This window comes from Cucumis sativus, chromosome 4 (genome assembly GCF_000004075.3).
Source record: "Cucumis sativus cultivar 9930 chromosome 4, Cucumber_9930_V3, whole genome shotgun sequence".
NCBI lineage: Eukaryota > Viridiplantae > Streptophyta > Magnoliopsida > Cucurbitales > Cucurbitaceae > Cucumis > Cucumis sativus.
Window position 1 is genome coordinate 402,659 of NC_026658.2, and position 22,524 is coordinate 425,182.

General features: G+C 34.1%; 3 protein-coding genes across 6 annotated transcripts; 2 read left to right on the forward strand and 1 right to left on the reverse strand.

The window, feature by feature from the left end:
- The first annotated feature begins 759 nt into the window (after positions 1-759).
- Positions 760-11,644, forward strand: LOC101207205 (ABC transporter C family member 14). 2 transcript variants are annotated; one of them, XM_011654627.2, is made up of 12 exons: positions 760-948; positions 5,189-7,370; positions 7,559-7,879; positions 8,148-8,234; positions 8,343-8,966; positions 9,083-9,247; positions 9,353-9,647; positions 9,738-9,952; positions 10,129-10,434; positions 10,635-10,698; positions 10,789-11,028; positions 11,109-11,644. In XM_011654627.2, exons 2-12 carry the CDS (start codon positions 5,265-5,267, stop codon positions 11,207-11,209), a joined length of 4,524 nt encoding a protein of 1,507 aa, XP_011652929.1. In that variant the 5' UTR covers positions 760-948; positions 5,189-5,264; the 3' UTR covers positions 11,210-11,644. The 2 variants fall into 2 exon arrangements, with proteins under 2 accessions (XP_011652929.1, XP_031740289.1); XM_031884429.1 differs by lacking the exon at positions 760-948 and adding an exon at positions 3,676-3,821.
- Positions 11,645-12,114: 470 nt separating this feature from the next.
- Positions 12,115-17,139, reverse strand: LOC101214838 (beta-glucosidase 11-like). Of its 3 annotated transcripts, none has more exons than XM_031884431.1 (14): positions 16,662-17,139; positions 16,342-16,525; positions 16,192-16,255; positions 16,019-16,074; positions 14,864-14,939; positions 14,672-14,743; positions 14,471-14,558; positions 14,062-14,320; positions 13,848-13,963; positions 13,451-13,671; positions 13,131-13,159; positions 12,923-12,992; positions 12,625-12,715; positions 12,115-12,497 (listed from the first exon to the last, which is right to left on the reverse strand). In XM_031884431.1, exons 2-14 carry the CDS (start codon positions 16,489-16,491, stop codon positions 12,314-12,316), a joined length of 1,476 nt encoding a protein of 491 aa, XP_031740291.1. In that variant the 5' UTR covers positions 16,492-16,525; positions 16,662-17,139; the 3' UTR covers positions 12,115-12,313. The 3 variants fall into 3 exon arrangements, with proteins under 3 accessions (XP_031740291.1, XP_031740290.1, XP_031740292.1); XM_031884430.1 differs by having other exon boundaries at positions 16,610-17,139; XM_031884432.1 differs by lacking the exon at positions 16,662-17,139 and having other exon boundaries at positions 16,342-16,567.
- A 1,088-nt stretch (positions 17,140-18,227) lies between these two features.
- Positions 18,228-20,347, forward strand: LOC105435153 (capsanthin/capsorubin synthase, chromoplastic). The gene is given in 3 exon segments (XM_011654629.2): positions 18,228-18,944; positions 19,072-19,663; positions 19,666-20,347. Coding segments are annotated over 3 exon segments (1,473 nt in total). The 5' UTR covers positions 18,228-18,491; the 3' UTR covers positions 20,094-20,347.
- The last annotated feature ends 2,177 nt before the right edge of the window (positions 20,348-22,524 follow it).

Consider the following 22,524-nt stretch of genomic DNA (forward strand, 5'->3'; position numbering starts at 1 on the left):
TACATTAACAGATACACACACACACACACACACATATACCTAAACTTACATAAATATTTTTCATCCAACACCCTACATATTATTGAACTTTGAACAAGAGAGGAAAAAAACACACCACATCACATCACCAATTAAAGCCCCAATGTCTAAGATGTTAAATAAATTCCTATTTCTTAAAGAAAATAAAAAAACCCCATCAGGTCATATCGAAGTTTGGACCAAAATACACTTATGAATCATGAATATTGACGTTGGATTATTCCCCCTGTTGCAGATGGATGGAACGTTCGTGTTCTTTCATGAGCCATTCACTCTCTTACTAAAATTTAAAATATAATTGGTGCGCCCTATTGTTCATTCATTATTAAATTTTTAAAAACAGTCTTTTCAATCTTGAGAAAGAACTATTATAACTCATTTAATCTAATTGAGTGTGGTTTGTTCTTAACGAGTATGGTAATTATAGGTTGTAAAGTACTCATGTTTCTGTAAACAATAACTAAATTAAGAAAGAAGGAATTAAATTTGTAAATGTTTATTGATGTAATATACATTTGTGAATATTTAGAATGAAATTAATATATTTTGAAACCGAATGTGGAAAAGAAGAAAAGGAAAAAAATAGTAATAAATAGAGAGTTATGATGGGCGGCTGTGAGCCACTCACCTTATCAACCACATCGGCTACGCCAAACTGATCAACAAAACTTTTCTTCACTCCCAAACATAGAATGCGATAATAATAAAGAATACCAAGGGAACTAAGAATAAAAGTCCAAACTTATATTTTCCAACTTTTTCCAAGCAAGCAAATTCCCATTCACCTTCTTCTTCCTTCTTTCTTCTTCTCTCTCTCTCTCTTTTATATATCTTCTACTCTTCTTCACTTTTTCCCCCTCAGCACCACAATTTCTCCATCAATGGATTCTCTATAACTTTTTACTTCAGGTACTCTCTCTCTCTCTCTCTCTCTTCCTCTTCTTCTTTTTTCCTTGCTTTCTTCAAGGTCGAAAAACAGACGAGTTTATATAATCTTAGATACGTTTAATGACAGTGTTTGAGTGTCTTTTGTTTTCTGTTTTCCAGATTCAGCGATTTTTAATGCCTTTTTCTGCGATTTTGAAATGGGTTAATGGGTTTTTTATTTTATATACATAAATTCAACAAAGTTACTTTGATTTAAACAAAACGAAACAAAAAGAAAAGCGTTTACTTTGAAGAATCTAATATATATTCTAGTAATGCCAACTTTTTCCAGAAACAGGTTTTTTAATGGAGAGAGAAAATAAAAAAAGAAGTTGGGTGCAGTCCCAAATATAAAGCTCATTGATTAGATATTTAAAGATGGTTGTGGGTCAAGAAGACGATATGAATGAAAGGGGCTGTAGAGAGACATAACACGTAGTCAAGTTTACAATTGATTCAATGGCTTAAAAGGATTAAAATGCCATTTTAATTTCCATTTTGTAATTTTGTTCAACTTTTGCTCTTATTTCATTGGTAAGTTTTAATATTTTCGATTCAGTTTAGTTTAATATCAATTTATTTATGGAACTTTTTATAAATCTAATAAAATGAGAAAATATTTGGTCAAATTTTTTGTTTTTCACCCTTTGACACTTGTTATTTATCAAAGTTTATTAAATAATAATAAAAAGCAAAAATATCAAATTTGAATAATTATATCACTTTAAAGTTTATCACTTTAATTCATAATTTATATAAGCTTACGATTTAAATTGATATAATTATGAATTTAGAGTTATTAATTTGAGGTTTAAATGGATATAAAACTTAAAATGGAGATACATAAATTGAAAATTTCTCAATAATAATAATATTCGCAAGTAAATAAAATACCTAAAATAATGGTAAAAAATAGTAAATTTGATAAAATATTTACCTAACAAAACTTTCAATTTCCATCGATAATGAATATTAATAGTCATTGACATGTTTCTATCGTTAACATTGATAGACAGGTATAAGTCAGTGACATTTTAAACATAATTAATCACATTCATTCAAATTAAAACTAAACATCATCAAAATTAGTTCACAAATACGTTACTAACAACTTTTGTTGGGAAGTATGATTTAATTCATTCTGTCTTTTCTAAGTTTTTGGAAATTGGTCCATGTGGTGTCCCTTCATCCTATAGTTGATTTCCATCCTCAAATTCAATCTCTATCTTTATATCTTATCAAATTATCTAATTCATGTTACTAATTTTTATTTATTTTTCTTTCTTTAAAGCAATATTAGTTTACAATTACTCTTACATAAAATGTTTACAATGCAATTATTGAGCTCATCAACCCTTCTCCTCCATTATTTGTGAATTGCTAGCTATTATTGCTAGTTTTGTCTTCAAGAAATGGTATTATCAAACAAGAAAGAAAATCTTTCTAAACAAATTTCCCTTTCTTGTTTTAACTTTAGCTAGTAGGGATTAGAGTTGGCTCTTCTTTTAAGGTGACAGATTTTCAATTTCTAAATCTTTTGTGCTTTTTAGCTGTCTCTTTGGATAATACAATACATCTTTGTTATTTAACAATATTTGGAAACGAAGAGCCAATCTCTTTGTTATCTTTAAAGGTATTATAATATAATATCTTTTAAGTTTTGAATCTTATGTCAGATCGATTCCTTCAATCTGCTCTGAATGTTCCTGTCACAAGGAATCAGTGTTTTAAAATGGTGTTTTGTTCTTTGTTTTTATTTTTAATTTAATCAAAAATGAAAAAAAAGGTCTTGAAAAATTATGTTAGTAAGCTATGGAGCTATATATGTATGGTGTTGAATCAGCAGTTGATGAACTTGAAACTTTAAAGATAAGGTGAATGTTTTTCTAATAGAGTTGGTTTGTTAAACTCGTTGAACCAAATAAAGAGTCGGAAACAAAATACACTATGAATTTTTAAAGAATTTGAAACCTTGTGATCGCTCATACTGAACCTATGAGGGTTCTTTTTGGAAGGACATGGCTGGTTTAAATATGAACAGAAATTTATTAATTTTCAAGATAAGTATTAAAGTGATAAACAAGAATCTAGCATGCATGGAACATGATCTTTAGGGTGTCAGGCAAGTGTTTAAAAAGCAAAGCAGAAAATTGAAGTTATGAAATAGAATCTTTACGAATATAGTAAGAAAAAGTATTAATAGAATTATGTCCGTACGAGAATTTTATGAACATTTATGCTATGATGTATTTTAATTGGTTTTGTGTCTATAATATCATAAAAAAGTTAATTGAACAACCAAAAGTATTGAATCAATATTCTATAGTAGTATGATCCAAGCTTTCTAACAACCACAATATCTATGCCTCTTATCAGCATTTTGAATGTGTCATTAAATGACTGTTTATTATTTTGTGTGCTCCAGTGCTCTACCATGTTTATGGCAAGTAATGAACGAGGTTGCAAATTATTGGAAATTTTCTTACTTGAAACTTGAAATTTTTTTGTATATTTAAAGTTTGGTAGGCTTACAGATGGCCAATGGCCAAAAGTTGGTACTTGGGTGCTTTTCAACCATTAATGGCTCACAAGGATCAAACCAGTCATATTCATTGTCAAACACAATTATGATGGATGGGCTCCAACCTTTTTTCTTTTCTTTTCTTTTCTTTTTTTTTTCTCTCTCTCTCCCTTAAATTCCCATTTCAATGGACTTCAAGGAGTGTGCGTGGCCATGTTTTATCCACATTTTTGCTCTTTTCTTCATCTGGGTTTTGATTATAACTCCTTCATTTCTTTCACTGGATAGACTTCAGGTCTTGGCTCGAAAATCCCATTTTTATTTGTAGCTCTAGGTGAGTTTTAACAATGCATTTACCCTTTTCTTAATCTGGGTTTTGCTTCAAAACTCTGGTTTGTTAAACTATTCCTTCTGATGGAAATGTGTTTATTGTTCAAATGGGTTTCCCTTGGAGCCTCTCTTTTTTTTAGTACCAAAATGGAGCTGCTGCTTTTCACATGTTATAACGACAAATTTTACTTTTGTCCATTTGGGTTTAAAGACGGGGGGTTTCTTTCTATAAATACTTTTGCTACCTTTCTTTTTCATCCCTTTTTTGTCCTTGTTTTTCTTTTACTATAAGCCAAATGGACATGTCTATTTCTTTTATCTTTTCTTTTATTTTGTTTTTTGTCCTTTTTATATGGCCTTGCTGAAGCTTCCCTTGGTTGTATCGCATTTTTTCTGTGTTTTTATCGCCTTCCTTTTCTCCCTTTACATCTTCCATTAAAAAAACGAGTTGCTTCAGACTTCAGAGTACGTAGTTGTCATATACTCTACTTTATTATTTAAAACTTCTTTACACATCGTTGGAGGAGCAAGGAACTACTGACTGAGTTGAGAGCCTTCTTGACTAATGTGTAGTTTAGTATTTTATGGGTATATTTAGTGCATTTTCTAAAGGAACTACTGTTTCCTCTTTCGAGATATCGGACATCAAACTTTAAATATGGTGTATTTTAAGAATATTAATCAAGTGATCTCTGTTTTGGGGGGAGGATATTTCCCGTTGGATTCCCTCTGTTGTTTCTGATGAGGGCTGTATTAGTGACTTGTGTTCTAATGAAGTTTGTTTTTTTAAAAAAAGGATATTAATATACACTAACCTTATTTATTTATTTATTTCTGTAAGGTTTTACTGATAAAAAATGGGTGAAAGTTTGAGTTATACAGGACAAGTACTATGCTAATTTAAGTATGTTCATTTTTTGGACAAAAGATTGTATCTTTTTCTGTTACCTTCCTTTCAAACTGGTTCTTTGGGTTCTCCTGCTATTAAATATTGCTTCGTTTGTTTGTTAATAACAAACTTAATCTTTCTTCATTGTTATGAGATTTTGTCAGTTTTAAATAAAAAGGGTATCTTTTGTTAACGTTATCTCTGATACCAAGTGTTGTTCTCCAGGGAACTTACCTTTCCATCTATTTTTTCTACTTATATTCTCATCACATGGCTACTTCAGTTTGGTTTCTTCTTATTTCTTCCATTTGATTGGATGTCAAGTTTTCTTTTCAAAGCACTTTTGTTTTGGTGCAGTTTTATTTTGGTTCTGTAATCATTTTTTTTTCTGTTCATTGCTTCAGAAGTCTTTGTATAATGTTGAAGAACAAGGGTTGGCATTATGAACTGACTTTTGCTTTTGTTTTCTTTTCACTTTTCAGGGAACGCAGAGGAATAACTGGAAGGTGTTCAACTAGAGGATGATCATTTAGTTTTGTGCTTATATAATTTTCAGCCATGGCTTCTACCTCTAATTGGTTGAGTTCACCTTCTTGCTCCATGTTTGAATCCTCGGGGGAGGACCATGCTCTTGGACCTATATTCCTATGGTTACGGTTCATTTTCCTTTCACCTTGTGCTCAAAGAGTTTTGTTATCATCTGTTGATCTTCTGTTCTTGGTTGTACTCTTAGCTTTTGCATTGCAGAAGCTGTTTTCTCGATTCAGGTCAGGTGATCGGATGAACTCCGACATAAGCAAACCTCTCATAGGTAGCAATAGACCTCTTATTACGACCACCATCTTGTTCAAACTCTCTCTAATTGTTTCTGGCATGTTAACCATCTGCTACCTTGTCATAAGTATCTTGACGTTTTCCTCAAGTGTTCAATCTACATGGAGGATTGTGAATGGTCCATTCTGGTTAGTTCAAGCATTGACTCATGCAGTTATTGCGATCTTGATAATCCATGAAAAAAGATTTAAAGCTTCTAAGCATCCTCTTACGCTACGAATTTACTGGGTCATAAATTTCGCAATAATTTCCTTGTTTATGGCATCAGCAATTATGCGTTTGGCCTCTACTGGAGCAACTGCTGAACTCAATTTGACTTTGGATGACATAATTTCCATAGCCTCATTTCCGTTGTCAGTAGTTCTCCTTTTTGTCTCCATTAAAGGATCAACAGGGGTTCTGGTGGCTATAGCAGCCAAGGAAGAATTTGATGGACAAAGTGATTTAATTGAATTGGCCTCAAGTAAATTGAACCTGTCTTCATTTGCTTCAGCATCTATTGTATCAAAGGCCTTTTGGCTGTGGATGAATCCCTTGTTAAGTAAAGGTTACAAAACCCCTCTCCAACTAGAAGAAATTCCAGCTCTTTCACCTCAACATAGAGCAGAGGTAATGTCAGCCCTCTTTGAATCAAAGTGGCCCAAACCTCATGAAAAGTGCAGTCACCCAGTTCGAACGACCTTGATTCGTTGCTTTTGGAAGGAAATTGCCTTTACTGCCTCTCTGGCTATTGTACGCACTTGTGTCATGTATGTGGGGCCTGTTCTTATTCAACGTTTCGTAGATTTCAGCGGTGGAAAAAGAAGCTCCCCATATGAAGGATACTATCTTGTACTGATTCTTCTTGCTGCCAAATTTTTTGAAGTTCTCACTACTCATCACTTTAATTTTAACTCTCAAAAGACTGGCATGCTCATTCGATGCACACTTATTACTTCTTTGTACAAGAAGGGCTTGAGGCTATCATCATCTTCCAGACAGGATCATGGGGTTGGACAGATTGTGAATTATATGGCTGTTGATACCCAGCAGCTATCTGACATGATGCTCCAACTGCATGCTGTATGGTTGATGCCATTACAAGTTACCGTTGGTTTGGTACTTCTCGCTGCTTATCTAGGCTTTGCTACACTTGTTACACTGCTTGGACTTATTGGTATTCTTATCTTTGTTGTGCTGGGCTCTCGGCGGAACAATAGATTCCAATTCAATGTAATGAAAAATCGTGATTTACGGATGAAGGCAACAAATGAGATGCTGAATTACATGCGGGTGATCAAGTTTCAAGCGTGGGAGGAGCACTTTGATAATAGAATTCAAGCGTTTCGAGAAATGGAATTCGGATGGCTAACCAAATTCTTGTATTCAATGTTTGGTAACATTACAGTCATGTGGAGTGCACCAATTGTTGTATCAACTCTCACCTTTGGGGCTGCACTACTGTTGGGTGTCAAACTTGATGCGGGGGTAGTGTTTACAATGACAACTATCTTCAAGTTGCTGCAAGAGCCTATCCGAACCTTTCCTCAAGCGATGATATCACTTTCACAAGCAATGGTATCACTTGGGAGGTTGGATCAATTCATGTTGAGCAAAGAGTTGGTTGAAGATTCAGTTGAAAGAACTGAGGGATGCCATGGAAATATTGCTGTGGTAGTTGAGAATGGCCGATTTAGCTGGGTTGACGACACAAATGGAGAAATAGTTTTGCATGACATAAATTTGAAGATAAAAAAGGGAGAACTTGCAGCTGTGGTTGGGACTGTGGGATCGGGGAAATCATCTATTTTGGCTTCGATTCTTGGTGAGATGCATAAATTGTCGGGAAAGGTATAGTTTCTTCTCCTAGAAAGTTTTAAGCAGTGAGCTTAAATGTTTGATAAGCTAGCAGTACAAGTTCATTTTACTCCATTTATGACTTGTATATTCAAATCAGCTATCCAATTTAAATCTGAACACAAACAAAAACACATATATGATTACTTTTTAATATCTTATGTTGCACACTTCCGCAACAGGTTCATGTTTGTGGAACGACTGCATATGTTGCTCAAACTTCATGGATTCAAAATGGCACCATTGAAGAGAATATTTTATTTGGATTGCCTATGGATAGAGAGAGATATAGGGAAGTTGTCAGGATTTGTTGCTTAGTAAAAGACTTGGAAATGATGGAGTATGGAGATCAGACAGAGATCGGTGAGCGCGGTATTAACCTCAGTGGCGGGCAGAAGCAAAGGATACAGCTTGCCCGAGCAGTTTATCAGGACTGTGATATCTATCTTCTTGATGATGTATTTAGTGCCGTTGATGCTCATACTGGGTCTGAAATTTTTAAGGTAAATATTTTATTTTACGCTACTCTGCTTCGTACGCCCTGCACTCATCTATGTAGAGAATGATACAACTTTTTTTCATGACAGCGACAAAGTAATACAATTTGTGAAAAAAATGACTTTTATTGTATGCTCTTTTTTCAATTATGTTACATATTTTAATGATTCCTGCTTGTTAAGGTCCCATACAAATGTTTACTTTTTTCCTCCCTACAATTTCAATCTCATAACTCGTCTAACTCATCTTTGGTCTATAACTATGTATCTTCAGGAATGTGTAAGAGGAGCCCTCAAAGGCAAGACCGTGATACTTGTTACTCATCAAGTCGATTTCTTGCACAATGTCGATGCAATCTTTGTAAGTGCTTGAAAACTGTCTATATTTGGTTTCTCAATTACATCTATCAAAATACTGTTGTCTGATATGAGGTTTCGTTGGGTCTTTTTTAATCTTTTTATGGCTTAGGTCATGAAAGATGGGACAATTGTGCAATCTGGAAAATACAAAGAATTAGTTGAGGGTGGAATGGAATTTGGGGCACTAGTTGCAGCACACGAAACCTCCATGGAAATTGTGGATAGCAGCAATCCTACGCTTGAAGTTTCTTCTCCTAAACCTCCTCATTCGCCTTCCCAGCATAGGGTAGCTGCCAATGGCGAAAATGGCCATGTTGATCAACCAGAGGCTGAAAAGGGTTCATCAAAGCTGATCAAAGATGAGGAGAGGGCAACTGGTAGTGTTAGCTTGGAGGTGTATAAACATTATTGCACTGTGGCTTATGGATGGTGGGGAGCTGCAGTGGCCATATTTCTTTCCCTAGTGTGGCAAGGTTCTCTGATGGCTGGTGATTATTGGTTGGCATATGAAACTTCAGCAGAGCGTGCTTCTACCTTCAATCCTACATTTTTCCTTTCTGTGTACGCTGGAATTGCTGTCCTTTCAGTTTTGTTGGTGGTAGCTAGATCATTTACTTTTGTATTTATAGTGCTCAAGACAGCCCAGATTTTCTTTTCACAAATTCTTTCTAGTATCTTGCACGCCCCCATGTCATTTTTCGACACCACACCATCGGGAAGAATACTAAGTCGAGTAAGTTTTCCCACCATCAATTTTTCTTTGAAATAGATACTGTTTTACCTTTAGTATGAATGACATTCAAGTTCTTCTTACCAAGTTCCAACTTTTATTTTCTCCTTTTTGTTTAGGCTTCAAATGATCAGACGAACATTGATGTGTTCATCCCCTTCTTCGTAACTATTGCTACTGCAATGTACATTACAGTACTCAGTATCTTCATTGTCACATGTCAGTATGCTTGGCCTACAATTTTCCTTGTGATTCCTCTTGTGTATCTCAATGTTTGGTACCGGGTAAGGACTTCTTTTATCACAAGGCAAATTTATTACGACCCTTGAATATATGTTCAACCAACCCCATGAAAAGCTCACAGAATTTATACCACATTTGTCCTCTAGGGATACTACCTTGCTACGGCTCGTGAATTGACGCGCCTTGACTCAATAACTAAAGCACCTGTGATTCACCACTTCTCAGAAAGCATACAAGGAGTTATGACCATTCGCTCTTTTAGGAAGCAAGATCAGTTTGGTGGAGAAAACATTAGACGAGTAAACAACAATTTGCGTATGGATTTCCACAATAATGGATCCAATGAGTGGTTAGGATTCCGTTTGGAATTTCTTGGAAGTATAGTGTTCTGCACTTCAACTTTGTTCTTGATCTTACTACCCAGCTCCATTATCAAGCCTGGTAAGTGAATTGTTCTTCATCACGAGAAAATATGTCAGGTTTCTTAAGAATTTGTCAGATTGTTGCTTAAACTGTCATTACTTATTGCAGAAAATGTTGGTCTCACATTGTCATATGGGTTGTCTTTGAACGCTGTCATGTTCTGGGCCATATATATGAGCTGCTTCATCGAGAACAAAATGGTTTCGGTCGAGAGGGTGAAACAATTTTCTGTTATACCGCCAGAAGCTGCATGGAGAATTAAAGACTCTCTTACTCCCTCCAGCTGGCCATACCGTGGGAATGTTGATATCAAAGATTTGCAGGTTACTTCTTGAGCTATCTTTCATTTTCTTCCTAAGACCATGTGTTCTTTCTCCAGCGTAATATTACTAACTATGTAGATGTTTCTAGAAGTGCTAATGTTATTAACCATACGTCAAAGCATTGATCTAATCCCTGATATATCGTAAAATTAAATTCATTTTTTCTTGAGGAACAGGTTCGATATCGGCCAAACACTCCTCTGGTCCTTAAGGGTCTCACATTAAGTATTCATGGAGGAGAAAAGATTGGTGTAGTTGGTCGAACAGGAAGTGGAAAATCGACTCTAGTCCAAGTGTTGTTCAGACTGGTTGAACCTTCAGCAGGAAAAATAGTTATTGATGGAATTGACATTTCCACATTGGGGCTTCATGATCTAAGATCTCGGCTTGGGATTATTCCTCAGGAACCAGTTCTTTTCGAGGGAACAGTGAGAAGCAATATCGACCCAATTGGCCAGTATTCTGATGATGAGATATGGAAGGTACACATATTTTGTTTATATGCTTTGTCCATTGGTTAAAACACACATTATCGTAAAGATTTGAAACATATGAAGTGCTGATGCTGCAGCACGATGAGTATTTCATTTCTGCCATGATTGTTTGCCATCTTATCTTTACGTTGTTGAATTTGATCTTTTCAATATATGTTGACGATACTTGAATATTATCACTCTTTCAGAGCTTGGATCGGTGCCAGCTTAAAGAGGTCGTGGCTTCAAAGCCTGAGAAACTTGATTCTCCAGGTGCTTATCTCATAATTTCATCTTCTCTAATCTTAAAAAGTAATGAATGATGGATGGTCTCTAACAATTATTTGTTGCCAAACTCATCAGTTGTTGATAACGGAGAAAACTGGAGTGTGGGACAGAGGCAGCTTCTCTGCCTAGGGAGGGTCATGCTAAAACGAAGTAGGCTTTTGTTCATGGATGAAGCAACTGCATCAGTCGACTCAAAAACGGACGCTTTGATTCAAAATATCATCCGAGAAGATTTTAGATCGTGCACAATCATAAGCATAGCTCATAGGATTCCCACAGTCATGGATTGTGACCGAGTTTTGGTTATTGATGCAGGCAAGTTTTCTTAACTCAACAAGATTTCAAAACCATCTAAAGGAATAACAAATAACATGTTTTTACTCAACATTGAACAGGGAAAGCAAGAGAATTTGATAGGCCCTCTCAGTTGCTTCAGAGGCCAACACTTTTTGGTGCATTGGTTCAGGAGTATGCCAATCGATCCCTTGAACTTTAAATGTGCTGTCTTGCAATTTGTTTGGCTTCTCGACGTTGTTTCTCGAGCAGAAACTCAATGGCATAGTTATCCTTGGCCTCACATTTTGTTTTCGATGAGTTAGAAGATGGCGGTAGAAAACAAGGCCTTTGCATCCTAATATGGAAAGGATGGAGTAGCAACCTTCACATCAGCTGCTTTGGTAACTGTCAGCATTCTCAATCTATCATTACTCTTTGGGAGCATTTGGCTCAGTTTTTTTTAGAGAAAATTTAGTAGATTTTGTAAGCTTATTGCTTATTATTGCTTCCCAATCAATTAGTGGGAAGAGCTATACTCAAAAGAAAAGGAAAAGAGAAGAAGAACAATTATTAGTATTGATCTGTTGAAGAAGTCTCTCTAACCATCTTTTTTCCTTAGTATAACACCTTAGTTATTGCATTTTGCTTTTTGTAACTTGTGGTTGTTTTCCTTGTTTACTTTAGTGTGTGTGTTTTTTTTAAACTATTAACCCAATTCTATATCAAAAAAAGTTTTAAAGATTATTGTTTTAGTTTTTGAAATTTTGTAAGTTTGAAAAACTGAGGTTCATGTAGTAAATATTTTTAGTTTTTAAAATTAAGACTGTAGACATAGCTTTCAAATTTCTTCCTTTACTATATACTTGTGATCAATAACGTTTAAAGAGAATAGTTAGAAATACAAATAATTTCTTACATTCGGTCATGGGAGGAAGTAATTGTGAATAAATAAGTTATGAATGCTATATAATAAATACCAAAAATATTTTTCTTACATTATAAAACAATATACAAATTGTTTGAATAATGAAAGATGAACATTATAAAAGTATATAAAAAAGAATTAGAACATAATTGTTTTAACATTGAAGCACTTATTCAACCACATAAGTAAAAATGGAGCAGTTAATGTAATTTTTGTGGCATCAAATCACCATCGTTACACTTTATTCGAAATTGTGTTATTCATTACATGGTATGTATGATTAGAAATTGTGTTATTCATTACATGGTATGTATGATTAGAAATTGTGTTATTCATTACATAGTATGTATGATTAAGAAGTAAGAATGGTTGGATTGTTTTTGAGCTCGAGAACTCCATTTAAAATACAGTCTTTCTTTTCAGAAAGTTTGAATACCACTGTGCTGAGAGTTTAGGATATCTTTTCAAATCTGGATCGTCCAAGTCCACATAAAATAATCCATAACTTGAATAATATCCATCTAATAGCTCAAATAGGTCGAGAAATGACCATGTGAAATATCCTTTTATATTCGACCCATTCCTGCAACAATTTCAAAATAGAAACTCAAAATGCGTAATATCACAAATAAGAAAATGAAATTGATGAATTATAAAATGAAAGCACATATAAATGATTATTTATGAATCAAAGAGAACATTAGATGTACCTCAAAGCATCAAGAACGGCACCAATATAGCTATGCATATATTCCACTCTTGGCACATCTTCTAACATTGAGCTTCTCTTCATTGGAAGTCCTAACAAAGACATTACAAATGGAATTTGAATTGATATAAAGGCATCAATTTGAATCCTAAACTTTCATTGGAAGTCCTAACAAAGACATTACAAATGGAACTTGAATTGATATAAAGGCATCAATTTGAATCCTAAACTTTCACAAGTGTATTGAAGTAAAGCATAATGGAGGGTTGAAAATGACGAGAGAGGGAGAGAGTGATCACCATTTTCGTAGACATAAGTTGGAGGGTTCCCATAAACTTCCTTCAAGTACTCTATCATGATTTGCAGGCTCTACAAATGTAACTCAAAACTATATATTCATTCATCTTTATACCTCAAAACTTAACTTAATAAACCCTAATGTTTATACATTACATAAATTATAAAAGAAATCTTTTCTTATCACTGATTAAACTGGGCAGCACTTACCTCAGGGGCTGTGACAGTTTCCTTCAACACTGCATATATCAAAAAGTAATTCCAACTAGTTAATTTTCCTTCCCACTCTAGTGCTTTTTCTTTTTTGTTTTTGATAGATAACCTTATAAATAATCAATCAACCTCTAATTTCATGCTTTTGTTATCTATGAATTAAAACACAAACCTATATAGTTTTCAAAAACTTTGTTTTGTTTTTAGGAATTGACTAAGACTCCAACTCTAATCATGTGTAAGAAAAATAGTGTTTATATTTAAAAAAAAAAAAAAAAAAACGAGAAACGAAAGGATTACAAAGTATTAAAACATACTCATTACTTTTGCTCCCATATCAGCTCCAAGGTCTCTAATTTGCATCATCAGGCTTTGAGGATCATCCTTGACACGCCAATTTTGGTAATGTATGATCCCAATGAAATCAGCAGATCCCTTCACAAGACTACTCTCAGCCTTCGTGAAAATTGGCAATTTTGAACCTACACTTTCTATCATCAACTTCGGATACTCACCATACACCAATGGATGAAGCATCCTATAAGTAAAAGCAAGTGTTACACATACATGTATATCAAACAATCAAACCTTATGATCACACTTCTTATAAGGATATAGATAAGCTATTGTTGTCTCATTGTCATATTATCTAATATGATCAAACCCTATAAAGCTCAAATAGGTATTCAATCCAATAAAGGTAGAACTTATTACCAGTTGAGAAGGAACTCATAGGCCCTTTCAACAGCTTTTGCGTCTTCCTTAGAGTCAGTCAAAGGAACAAACCGAAAGAGATACACACTGATCCCAACAAAACCATGTTGTTTGTGCTGTATATACATAGTACTTTCTTTTGTAAGTTCAAAACTATTTTCTAAAGCCAACAAAAACAAAAGCATGCAATTCCCCAGGGAAAAGAAAGAATTACCTTGTAGTTTGTGTTATACAAAGCTGCAGCTGATGCATGAGCCAAAAGACAGTGATGCATAACCAAATAAGGCTCAGTTGAGGAGTTTCCTTTATAGCAGTTCCTTGTACCAAATGGAGATGAACATCTATTAGGTGGCACAAACCCCATGTCATATCCTCCCAATGTAAACACATTGGCCTCATTTACAGTTGTCCAATGCAACACCCTATCTCCAAATTCTCTAAAACATACTTCTGCATATGCCTTGAAATCTTCTCTACATTATGATCACATTCAAACACAATGTCAACATAAATGTATCTTATTACACCCGACTCTAAAAGTCTCTATATATTTAGTCTGAATTCTCATTTTTACGTGCTGAAATTGAGAGATAACGAAGAGGAATATAACGTAGGCTTCTTACATAATTTTTGGACTGACCCATCCCCCATATTTATCTTCAAGTGCTTGTGGGAGATCAAAGTTATGCAATGTTACATGGGGTTGAATTCCTGTATATATATTTAACACAATAACATAAAATAAGAAGTTTATACAAAATAATTATATATATGTAAATTAATGCATGATTGATATAAAATTGGCAACAACAAAACAATCAAACCATGGTTGATTAGTTCATTGATGAGATTGTTGTAATATTCTAAGCCCTTTGGGTTTATGGGTCCTCTTCCACCTGACAAATACACAAAAATGTGAAGTCATATTCTCTATTAATCTTCTATTTTGTTTGTTTTTCTTTTCTTTTAATAATAAAAATGTATAGAAAGACTAATAATAATGGTATTTTAATTACTTGGAATAAGTCTTGACCATGAGATGGAAAATCTATAAGCATCAAGTCCAACATCCACCATCAATTTCACATCTTCCTACATTAACAAACATAAGATTAACTTAATAATCCTAATCAAATAGAGATGAACTAAGTCTATTTAGGCTAAGAAATCAGCAAGTAATGCAATTTTTTTAATCTTAAACTGAAATTATTTTAAATTAACTACAAATTCACGTATTATTAATTTTGGGATAATTTTTAATCCGCGCGTTCCCTAGTTAAATTAAGTAACGAAAATGATTGCTTTAAAGATGTCATATATCCTCTTTATTGAGTGACAATGCGTTTGAGTTCATTCAAATAAAATTGAATTATGTTTAAGTAAATCTATACTCAATAAAGTAATTGGGATAGGCGTGAGAATTCAAAGGAATGGTAATTATAGTCGTTTTAGGGGTAATAATTAAGTCTATAGTAAAATCCATCAATGATAAGACATTGTTGTTGGTAAATTTTTATTCTCAAATATTTGTAAATTACTTTGCATTGTGTTTTATCGCTCGACCAATACTTTGGGTTCGATTACTACAGTTATGACTCCCGAATCCATAGTCTAGATTGAATCCAAACAAATTCACATAAAGCCGAAATATGGAAGTTTGAGAATGGTTTACGAAGACTAAACTCCTTCTAGATAGTTGAGAGTTTCAAAATCCAAGGCCAAAAGAAAGCTTTCTAAAGTCTTAAAAAATTAAAGCCTAATTCCTGGAAGATTGAGACCAAACCTTCTTTTAAGGAGTTTGAAGACTTTAAAGATAAGAAGAAGACAGAAATGATCACGAGGACTTCAAAGATTAAACATTTCTTTAAAAGACTTGAAATTCATTTGAATACTCCAAAAAGACAAGAAAACAGGTCTAGAAGACCTTGAAAACAAAAATCGCTTTCAAGATCTATGGACTTGATGAGCTAGAAGTCAAAAGCCTTCAATAAGCTATTACTCGAATCCTCTAAAAAGTTGAAAGTTAAAGACCTTTATCAAGTCGGAAGAGAAGTCTTTAAGAAACTACAAGGTAGAAGACATATTACAAAATGAAAATCATAGACCAAAGCATAACAAAAATAACAGTACAAAAAGTGAATAATTCTCTTCCACAAAAGTCAAATACATACCTTATATTTGTGGTACTGATCACATGCCACATCACCATTTCCTCCAGGTCCATCAACTTAACCATAGATTAAAAATAACGATAATGATAAAGATAATGACTTCATTTCTTCTGCACCCAGAAAAGGGGAAAAAAAAAAAGGTCCCAAAATGATGAATGAGTTGATATGCATACCAGAATGGGCAAAAGTATCCCAAATGCTTGCTGTCCTTCCATCTTCAAAAGCTGCTCCCTCTACCTTTTATCCAAAGCTAAAGAAACTAAAATCTCTCATCAAAGTTAAGGTTATAAACATACCAAAAAGAAAAAAAAAGTAGAGTTAACCTGGTAAGCAGTTGAGGCAGATCCAAAAACAAAAGTGGGTGGAAAGTCACTTCTTGTATAATCATCAATAACAGCAACAACTTTTAAACTTGAATTAAATAACAAAGTCAACAACAATAATAACCCAATTGTGACACCCAAATTTGACATCCTTTCCCCCCCTCCTCTTTCAGCTTTTTGGCTCCTGATACCAACATCGAACACAAACAAATAGTTAATAATTCTGATCTCTTCACAGACTAATATACTTTCATTTCATTTCATTTACCAAATAACATCATTAATTACAAGCAATCAGCCATGAGAATGAGTGATCTCACAGAAGCTTAAAGGAGCGACGATGGCTTCAATTTCACAACAAAAAAAAGTACTCTCCCTCTATGTTTCTTCAAACATCAATACCACACCTTTCTTCTTTGAACTTTTCCACAAAGTATGAAAAGTCCATTTTCATACTGTACAATACAAAAGAAAACAAATAGTATATATATATATATATACTTGGTTGATGTTTGCACCGAGTCCTTTTCTTGGATTATTCTTTTTATTTTGTGGCTGTTGCTCACTTTGTGGGTTCTTTGTCTTCTTCTGCAATTGATATATTTGGTGTTATGCTTACAAGGAAGGCGAAACAATCCGTTTGTTGTTGTTGTTGCTGCTGCTGCCGACTAAATACAGAGAAGGGAAGATGGTTGTAACCAAAGACAAAGTATAAAGAACTAATGCAGAATGAAAAGACGAGAGAATCATGGAGGGAAATAGAGCAAAGAGATGGAGAGAGAAGGAAGAAAAAAATTGAAAAAAGACTTATCTTATGGTCAAATCGGAGTAAAATTAATTTAAAATACCTATAAATTATACCAAAATTTTAAATTTATCATTTATTAAAGTGTATGGTTGATGAACGCACTAATAAAAGTCCCTAAAAATATACGTAGATGCATTCGAAGTTATATATATTCATATTTGTTCATCTAACAAAAACGCGGAATCGTATAGCTTGTTACATGGTAAAGTTTTGTTGTTTGTTTAATTTAATTTGATTCATTTTCCTATGTATTACCCGTTCTAGGAACATTTTCACTAAAAACTAAGGTAATTAATAACATTTTTTATCGTCTAATTATTTTTTACATTAATCTATAAATACTTGTGATTACATTGGAAATGACATTATTTAATTAGTGGTATTTATTTTACCAACACACTGTTTGAGTTTGAAATTATTATCTTTAGAATAACAGGCCACTTGTAGTCTTGTGATTTTGGGGGTTAGTTAATTGAAAACTTATGACAATTGAAGCATTTACCATCACTTTGTGACATATCTCGTGTTCTTCAAAATGGGCCTCAACAGAACTAAGATGCTGATTATCTCCTTAATTGTTTTGAAATTAAAATAGCAGATATGCAACCTTCATTTTCAAGTATCAAATTAAATGTATATAATCTAATATATATGTGGTTGAAGAGAGTGGCAAATTGGGAAAAGAAGTAGAAGATAGTTCATGGTGCCCCAATGCTTTCTGTTATCCAGGTATTTGCCTTTCTTAATCAACTTCTTCAAATTAGGATTGGAGTTTTGATTCTTTTAGTACTCATATATGGATATTGATTGTATCACGATTTGAACTTGTTGTTGTTCCTTATGATTTAGAGGACAACCTTTTTAACGAGGCAAAATGAATAAAAAAAACTTATAAAATATAGTAAAATCAAAGATAGAACTCACCACTGCAAGATAACTTATTTCATGCTTTTAAAACCCAGTTTTCTATAAATTATGGATTTTCATTATGTACACTTTTTTCTTTTTTAACTTAAACCAACATATAGTATTATAAGAGAGTCATGCATTTGATTGAATTGTGTACCAAATGCCTTCAACTTATTCAATTAAAATTTAAGTTGTCCAATCAAAATCTATAAGGTGTAATTTACTCAAAAACAACTAAAATCATTTACAACCTACCTGCCTTTTATATTGCTATAACAACGCTAAACGACGCAACAAACGCATAAGAAATATATGGAATGTTTTCAATTGTGCCACTTCAAGATTCCTCCATTGTCTATACACTTTCCCCCCATGTTTTACACCAAAGAAAAAAGGAAGAAAACAAAGAAGACTTCCTGTTTCCATTATTTCAATGGCAAATTCCCAAATCCTTCTTTCACCGTTTTCATGTCTTCCCCGACTCCCCTCATATCCAATTCAATCACCATCCAAAAACCGCTTCCAAATTCACTCCACCTTTGCTAAATTTGACAACTTTCTTGACCTTAAACCTGAGTCCAAACCTCAACCCCTTAAGCTTGATCTCCCCTTGTTTCACCCCTATTATGATCGTTCCCGCTTCGACGTGGTGGTCGTTGGCGCTGGCCCCATTGGCCTGCGTGTCGCTGAGCAACTTGGTGGCTTTGGAATCAAAGTGTGCTGTGTGGATCCTTCCCCGCTTTCTCCTTGGTCTAATAACTATGGCGTTTGGGTGGATGAGTTTGAGGATCTGGGGTTGGAAGATTGCTTACACAAGACTTGGCCTATGGCTTCAGTGTATTTAAGTGATGAGAAAGTCAAGTATTTGGATCGCCCCTACGCTCAGGTGCTTACCACTTAACCTGATCTCATCTTTGGTGTTTATGTGTTGTTAATTTAGTTTAAAAGATGAAATAGAAACTCATGATAAAAATTAGGAGTGTTTTTTACAATTTTCTCTGTTTTCAACACAGGTGAGCAGGAAGAAACTGAAGATGAAACTAATGGAAGAATGTATAAGTAAAGGGGTAAAGTTCCACAAAGCCAAAGTGTGGGAAATCAACCACCAACAATTTGAATCTTCAGTATCTTGCAACGACGGAACCGAAATAAAATCAAACTTAGTAATCGACGCAAGTGGTTTCACAAGCAAATTCACAAAGTACTCAGAATCAAACCCAAGAAACTGCGCCTTTCAAATCGCCCACGGAATTTTAGCAGAAGTAGACCACCACCCATTCGATCTAAACAAAATGGTTCTAATGGATTGGAGAGACACTCATTTGAACAACGAACCATACCTAAGACAAGACAACAAAAAATTCCCAACATTCCTCTACGCAATGCCCTTCGATTCAAACCTAATCTTTCTCGAAGAGACTTCCCTCGCCGGCCGGCCGGCGATGCCGTACACAGCAGTGAAAAAGAGGATGGCGGCCAGGTTGCGGCATTTGGGGATAAAGGTGAAGAGAATTATAGAAGAGGAGAAATGTGTGATTCCGATGGGGGGTGCTCTGCCGAAGATGCCGCAGGCAGTGGTGGGGGTAGGTGGGGTGGCGGGGATGGTGAACCGGCAAGTGGGTATGCGGTGGTTAAGGGAATGGGGGCGGCGGGGAGGATAGCGAGAGTGGCGGCAGAGGGGGTTGGTGGTGGCGGTGGGAGGATGATTAGAGGGAGGGCATTGGAGGGGAGGGTTTGGGAAGGAGTGTGGCCAATGGAGGAGAGAAATGTGAGGGAGTTTTATTGCTTTGGTATGGAGATTTTGGTGAGGCTTGATTTGGATGGGATTAGGGGTTTTTTCAATGCCTTCTTTGATTTGGAACCATCTTATTGGGAGGGTCTTTTGTCTTCTAGGTTGTCTCTTTTGGAGTTGGGTATGTTGAGTTTATCTCTTTATCAACATGCTTCCTTTAGGTCTAAGCTTGATATTCTTACTAAGTCCCCTCTTCCTCTTCTTCAAATGATGGCTAATCTTACCCTCCATGCTTTGGGATGAATGAATGAATGAATAAGAGCACATTTGTTTGAGGGTTGTTTCATGTATATAGTTGGTTATTATAATTTAGTTTATAGTGTTATAATAGTCTCTCCAGAGGAGAAGAAAATTTGTGTTTGAGGAGTGACTATTTTAATCTCTTAGTTTGAAAGTTTGTGTTAGAAGTGCAAGTTGTTTTAGTATGACTTTAAAGTTTATGTATTTTAGGTTGTTTATTTGCTTAACATGCCATTCTTTACGGGTTTAGAGTTGTATTTTACTTTAATTTCTACTCATATTGAATTGTGTTTAAGAATTGCCAACTTAGATACATGCATCCAAGAAAAAGGATGGTTGGTTTTCATTAAAATGACAGTTCATGAAAAAGGAAAAATTGGCAAGTTATTATATTATATTAAATGAATTAAAATATACATAAGTTTGTTTGGTTTGTGGATATACAGAGGAGTTTCTATTAATGTCAAATTACTATAAAAGAATGCAATTAAATACTACGAACTAGTCTTCATAGTGATCGCTAAAGATGGTTGCATTGGTGGTCGTTTGAGGTAATTGTCGAAGTGGTTGGCAAAGGTAACAACCATCGACATTGGGGTCGAACATGGTTTTCGTTGGAGTTGGTCATGAATAGACTAGAAGAGACTGGAAAATAAGTTATAGAGAAATGTTATACCCAGGGAGGAGTGTAGAGGAATACAAAGCAAGCATTGGGTGCAACAATGAGTGAAATGGCTTAATCTTGCAAATTTAGATGTTGAACGCACATTGCAATGTTTTTTTAGAGTGCAAATCACGAAGTTAAAAGTCATGAAATTGATGTTAATAAAGCTTAGGCATACCGTGTTAATAAGAAACAAAATCTATGTTAAAATATAGTAATCGAGCCAAAAGTACTAATAGATATAACATCATTCAAAAGAAATTGTAAAATGACAAAGTTTAGATCTAGGTCTCGAAGTCTATTAGTGATATATTATATCGCTAATAGTATTCTATCAGCAATAGAGTTTACTCCTTATAGATTTTGCTAAATTTGTAATTCTTTAAAATGTTGTTATCCCTTAGTCTCCATTTAGTAACCATTTGGGTTTTTGTTTTTGTTTTTGAAAACTAAGCATGTTTCTTCTTCATGTCTTACAATGATTTACATATTTTTTAAATACAGTGGTTGAACTCATAGTCAAATTCCAAAAACAATTTATTGAAAACTACTTTTTTTAGTTTTCAAAAGTTTGTTTGGTTTTTTAAAAGGTTGAATAACGAAGAAAAAAAAGTTGGAGATAGACGTCGAGTCTACGAACTTAATTTTTTAAAACAAAAACAAAATAGTTAGGACCTTGATTATTTGCCCTAAAGTACTATTCCTTCAACTACCCCAAAAGCCAAATGTTAGAGAAGAGATGTTTATGAGTAGAAAGAAATGCCAACAAAGAAAAAAGAGAAAATTGAAACTACATTGAATCCATTTAAATATTTGTATCATATCTTAACCAATGGATGCTACAAGAAATTTTTATATCATACATTCCACAAATCAATCACTAACATTTAAAAATAATAAAAATTAGATTAGTCAAAATTATACCCAAAATTTTCAATTGTTTTTCTTAAGGGAAGAAATTCTCATTAGAAAAAGCTTTAGGAAGAATATTCGTCTATAAACAAATCGATAGAAAATTTCTATTTACCTCATGATATTTTCTACATTGTATTCAATAAATCAACAAATCCTATAGTCGATAATAATACGTCACACAATAAAATTAAAAAAAGTAACTACTAATCAAATGGTGGGATTGGTGTGTCACTTCGTTCAAGATTCATATGGTACTCTTTTGTTTGGTCTAAAGGTTGAGGGTGAATTCCAATGTTTCATTTTTTAAATATTGATTTAGTCCTTGAGTGAAAGTTTTGACATTTAACTAGAAGCATCTTCAAAGATCTCTACACAAATACACAAATGAAGAATCTCCCCAAATCTTTGTTTTCTTTATTCTATGCTTCCTTGAAAAATTGAGAGAATAGTGTTCTATTCTCTTTGGACCATTTTGTGGTTTGGATCCCATTATATATTTTACTTGAAAAAGGTGCATATACCTTTAGTGGATTTTTGCCCATTGAATGTGGAATGTTACTTCTTATGCCTAGAGTGATAGCAAATCAAATAGGCCTCTATTGGTGAGATTCTACCCAAAGATGATGAAAAAAGTTCGGTTTCATCTACGTCTCAATCTATGTTTGAATTGAGCATTTTGGACATGATTTGTAATGTCAAACTCACTTTGTTTTTAAAGTTTTCAACCCAACACTATTTCTTACTCTTTTCAACCTTCACGATCCTATTTCTATCCTTGATTCCTCACTCCTTCCAACACCGCTCAAATTTTCGATAGTTCTTATTATGTTCCAACTTCCATATTTATGGTCAAGA

Coding starts and splice junctions, on each gene's coding strand:
- LOC101207205 (XM_011654627.2), top strand. CDS start 5,265: ATGGCTTCTACCTCTAATTGGTTGAGTTCACCTTCTTGCTCCATGTTT. Junction 7,880..8,147: donor CTGGGTCTGAAATTTTTAAG/GTAAATATTTTA, acceptor ATGTATCTTCAG/GAATGTGTAAGAGGAGCCCT. Junction 9,248..9,352: donor ATCTCAATGTTTGGTACCGG/GTAAGGACTTCT, acceptor TTTGTCCTCTAG/GGATACTACCTTGCTACGGC.
- LOC101214838 (XM_031884431.1), bottom strand. CDS start 16,491: ATGTCAAATTTGGGTGTCACAATTGGGTTATTATTGTTGTTGACTTTG. Junction 16,075..16,191: donor GGATACTTTTGCCCATTCTG/GTATGCATATCA, acceptor TCTATGGTTAAG/TTGATGGACCTGGAGGAAAT. Junction 13,964..14,061: donor TGTATAACACAAACTACAAG/GTAATTCTTTCT, acceptor ATGTATATACAG/CACAAACAACATGGTTTTGT.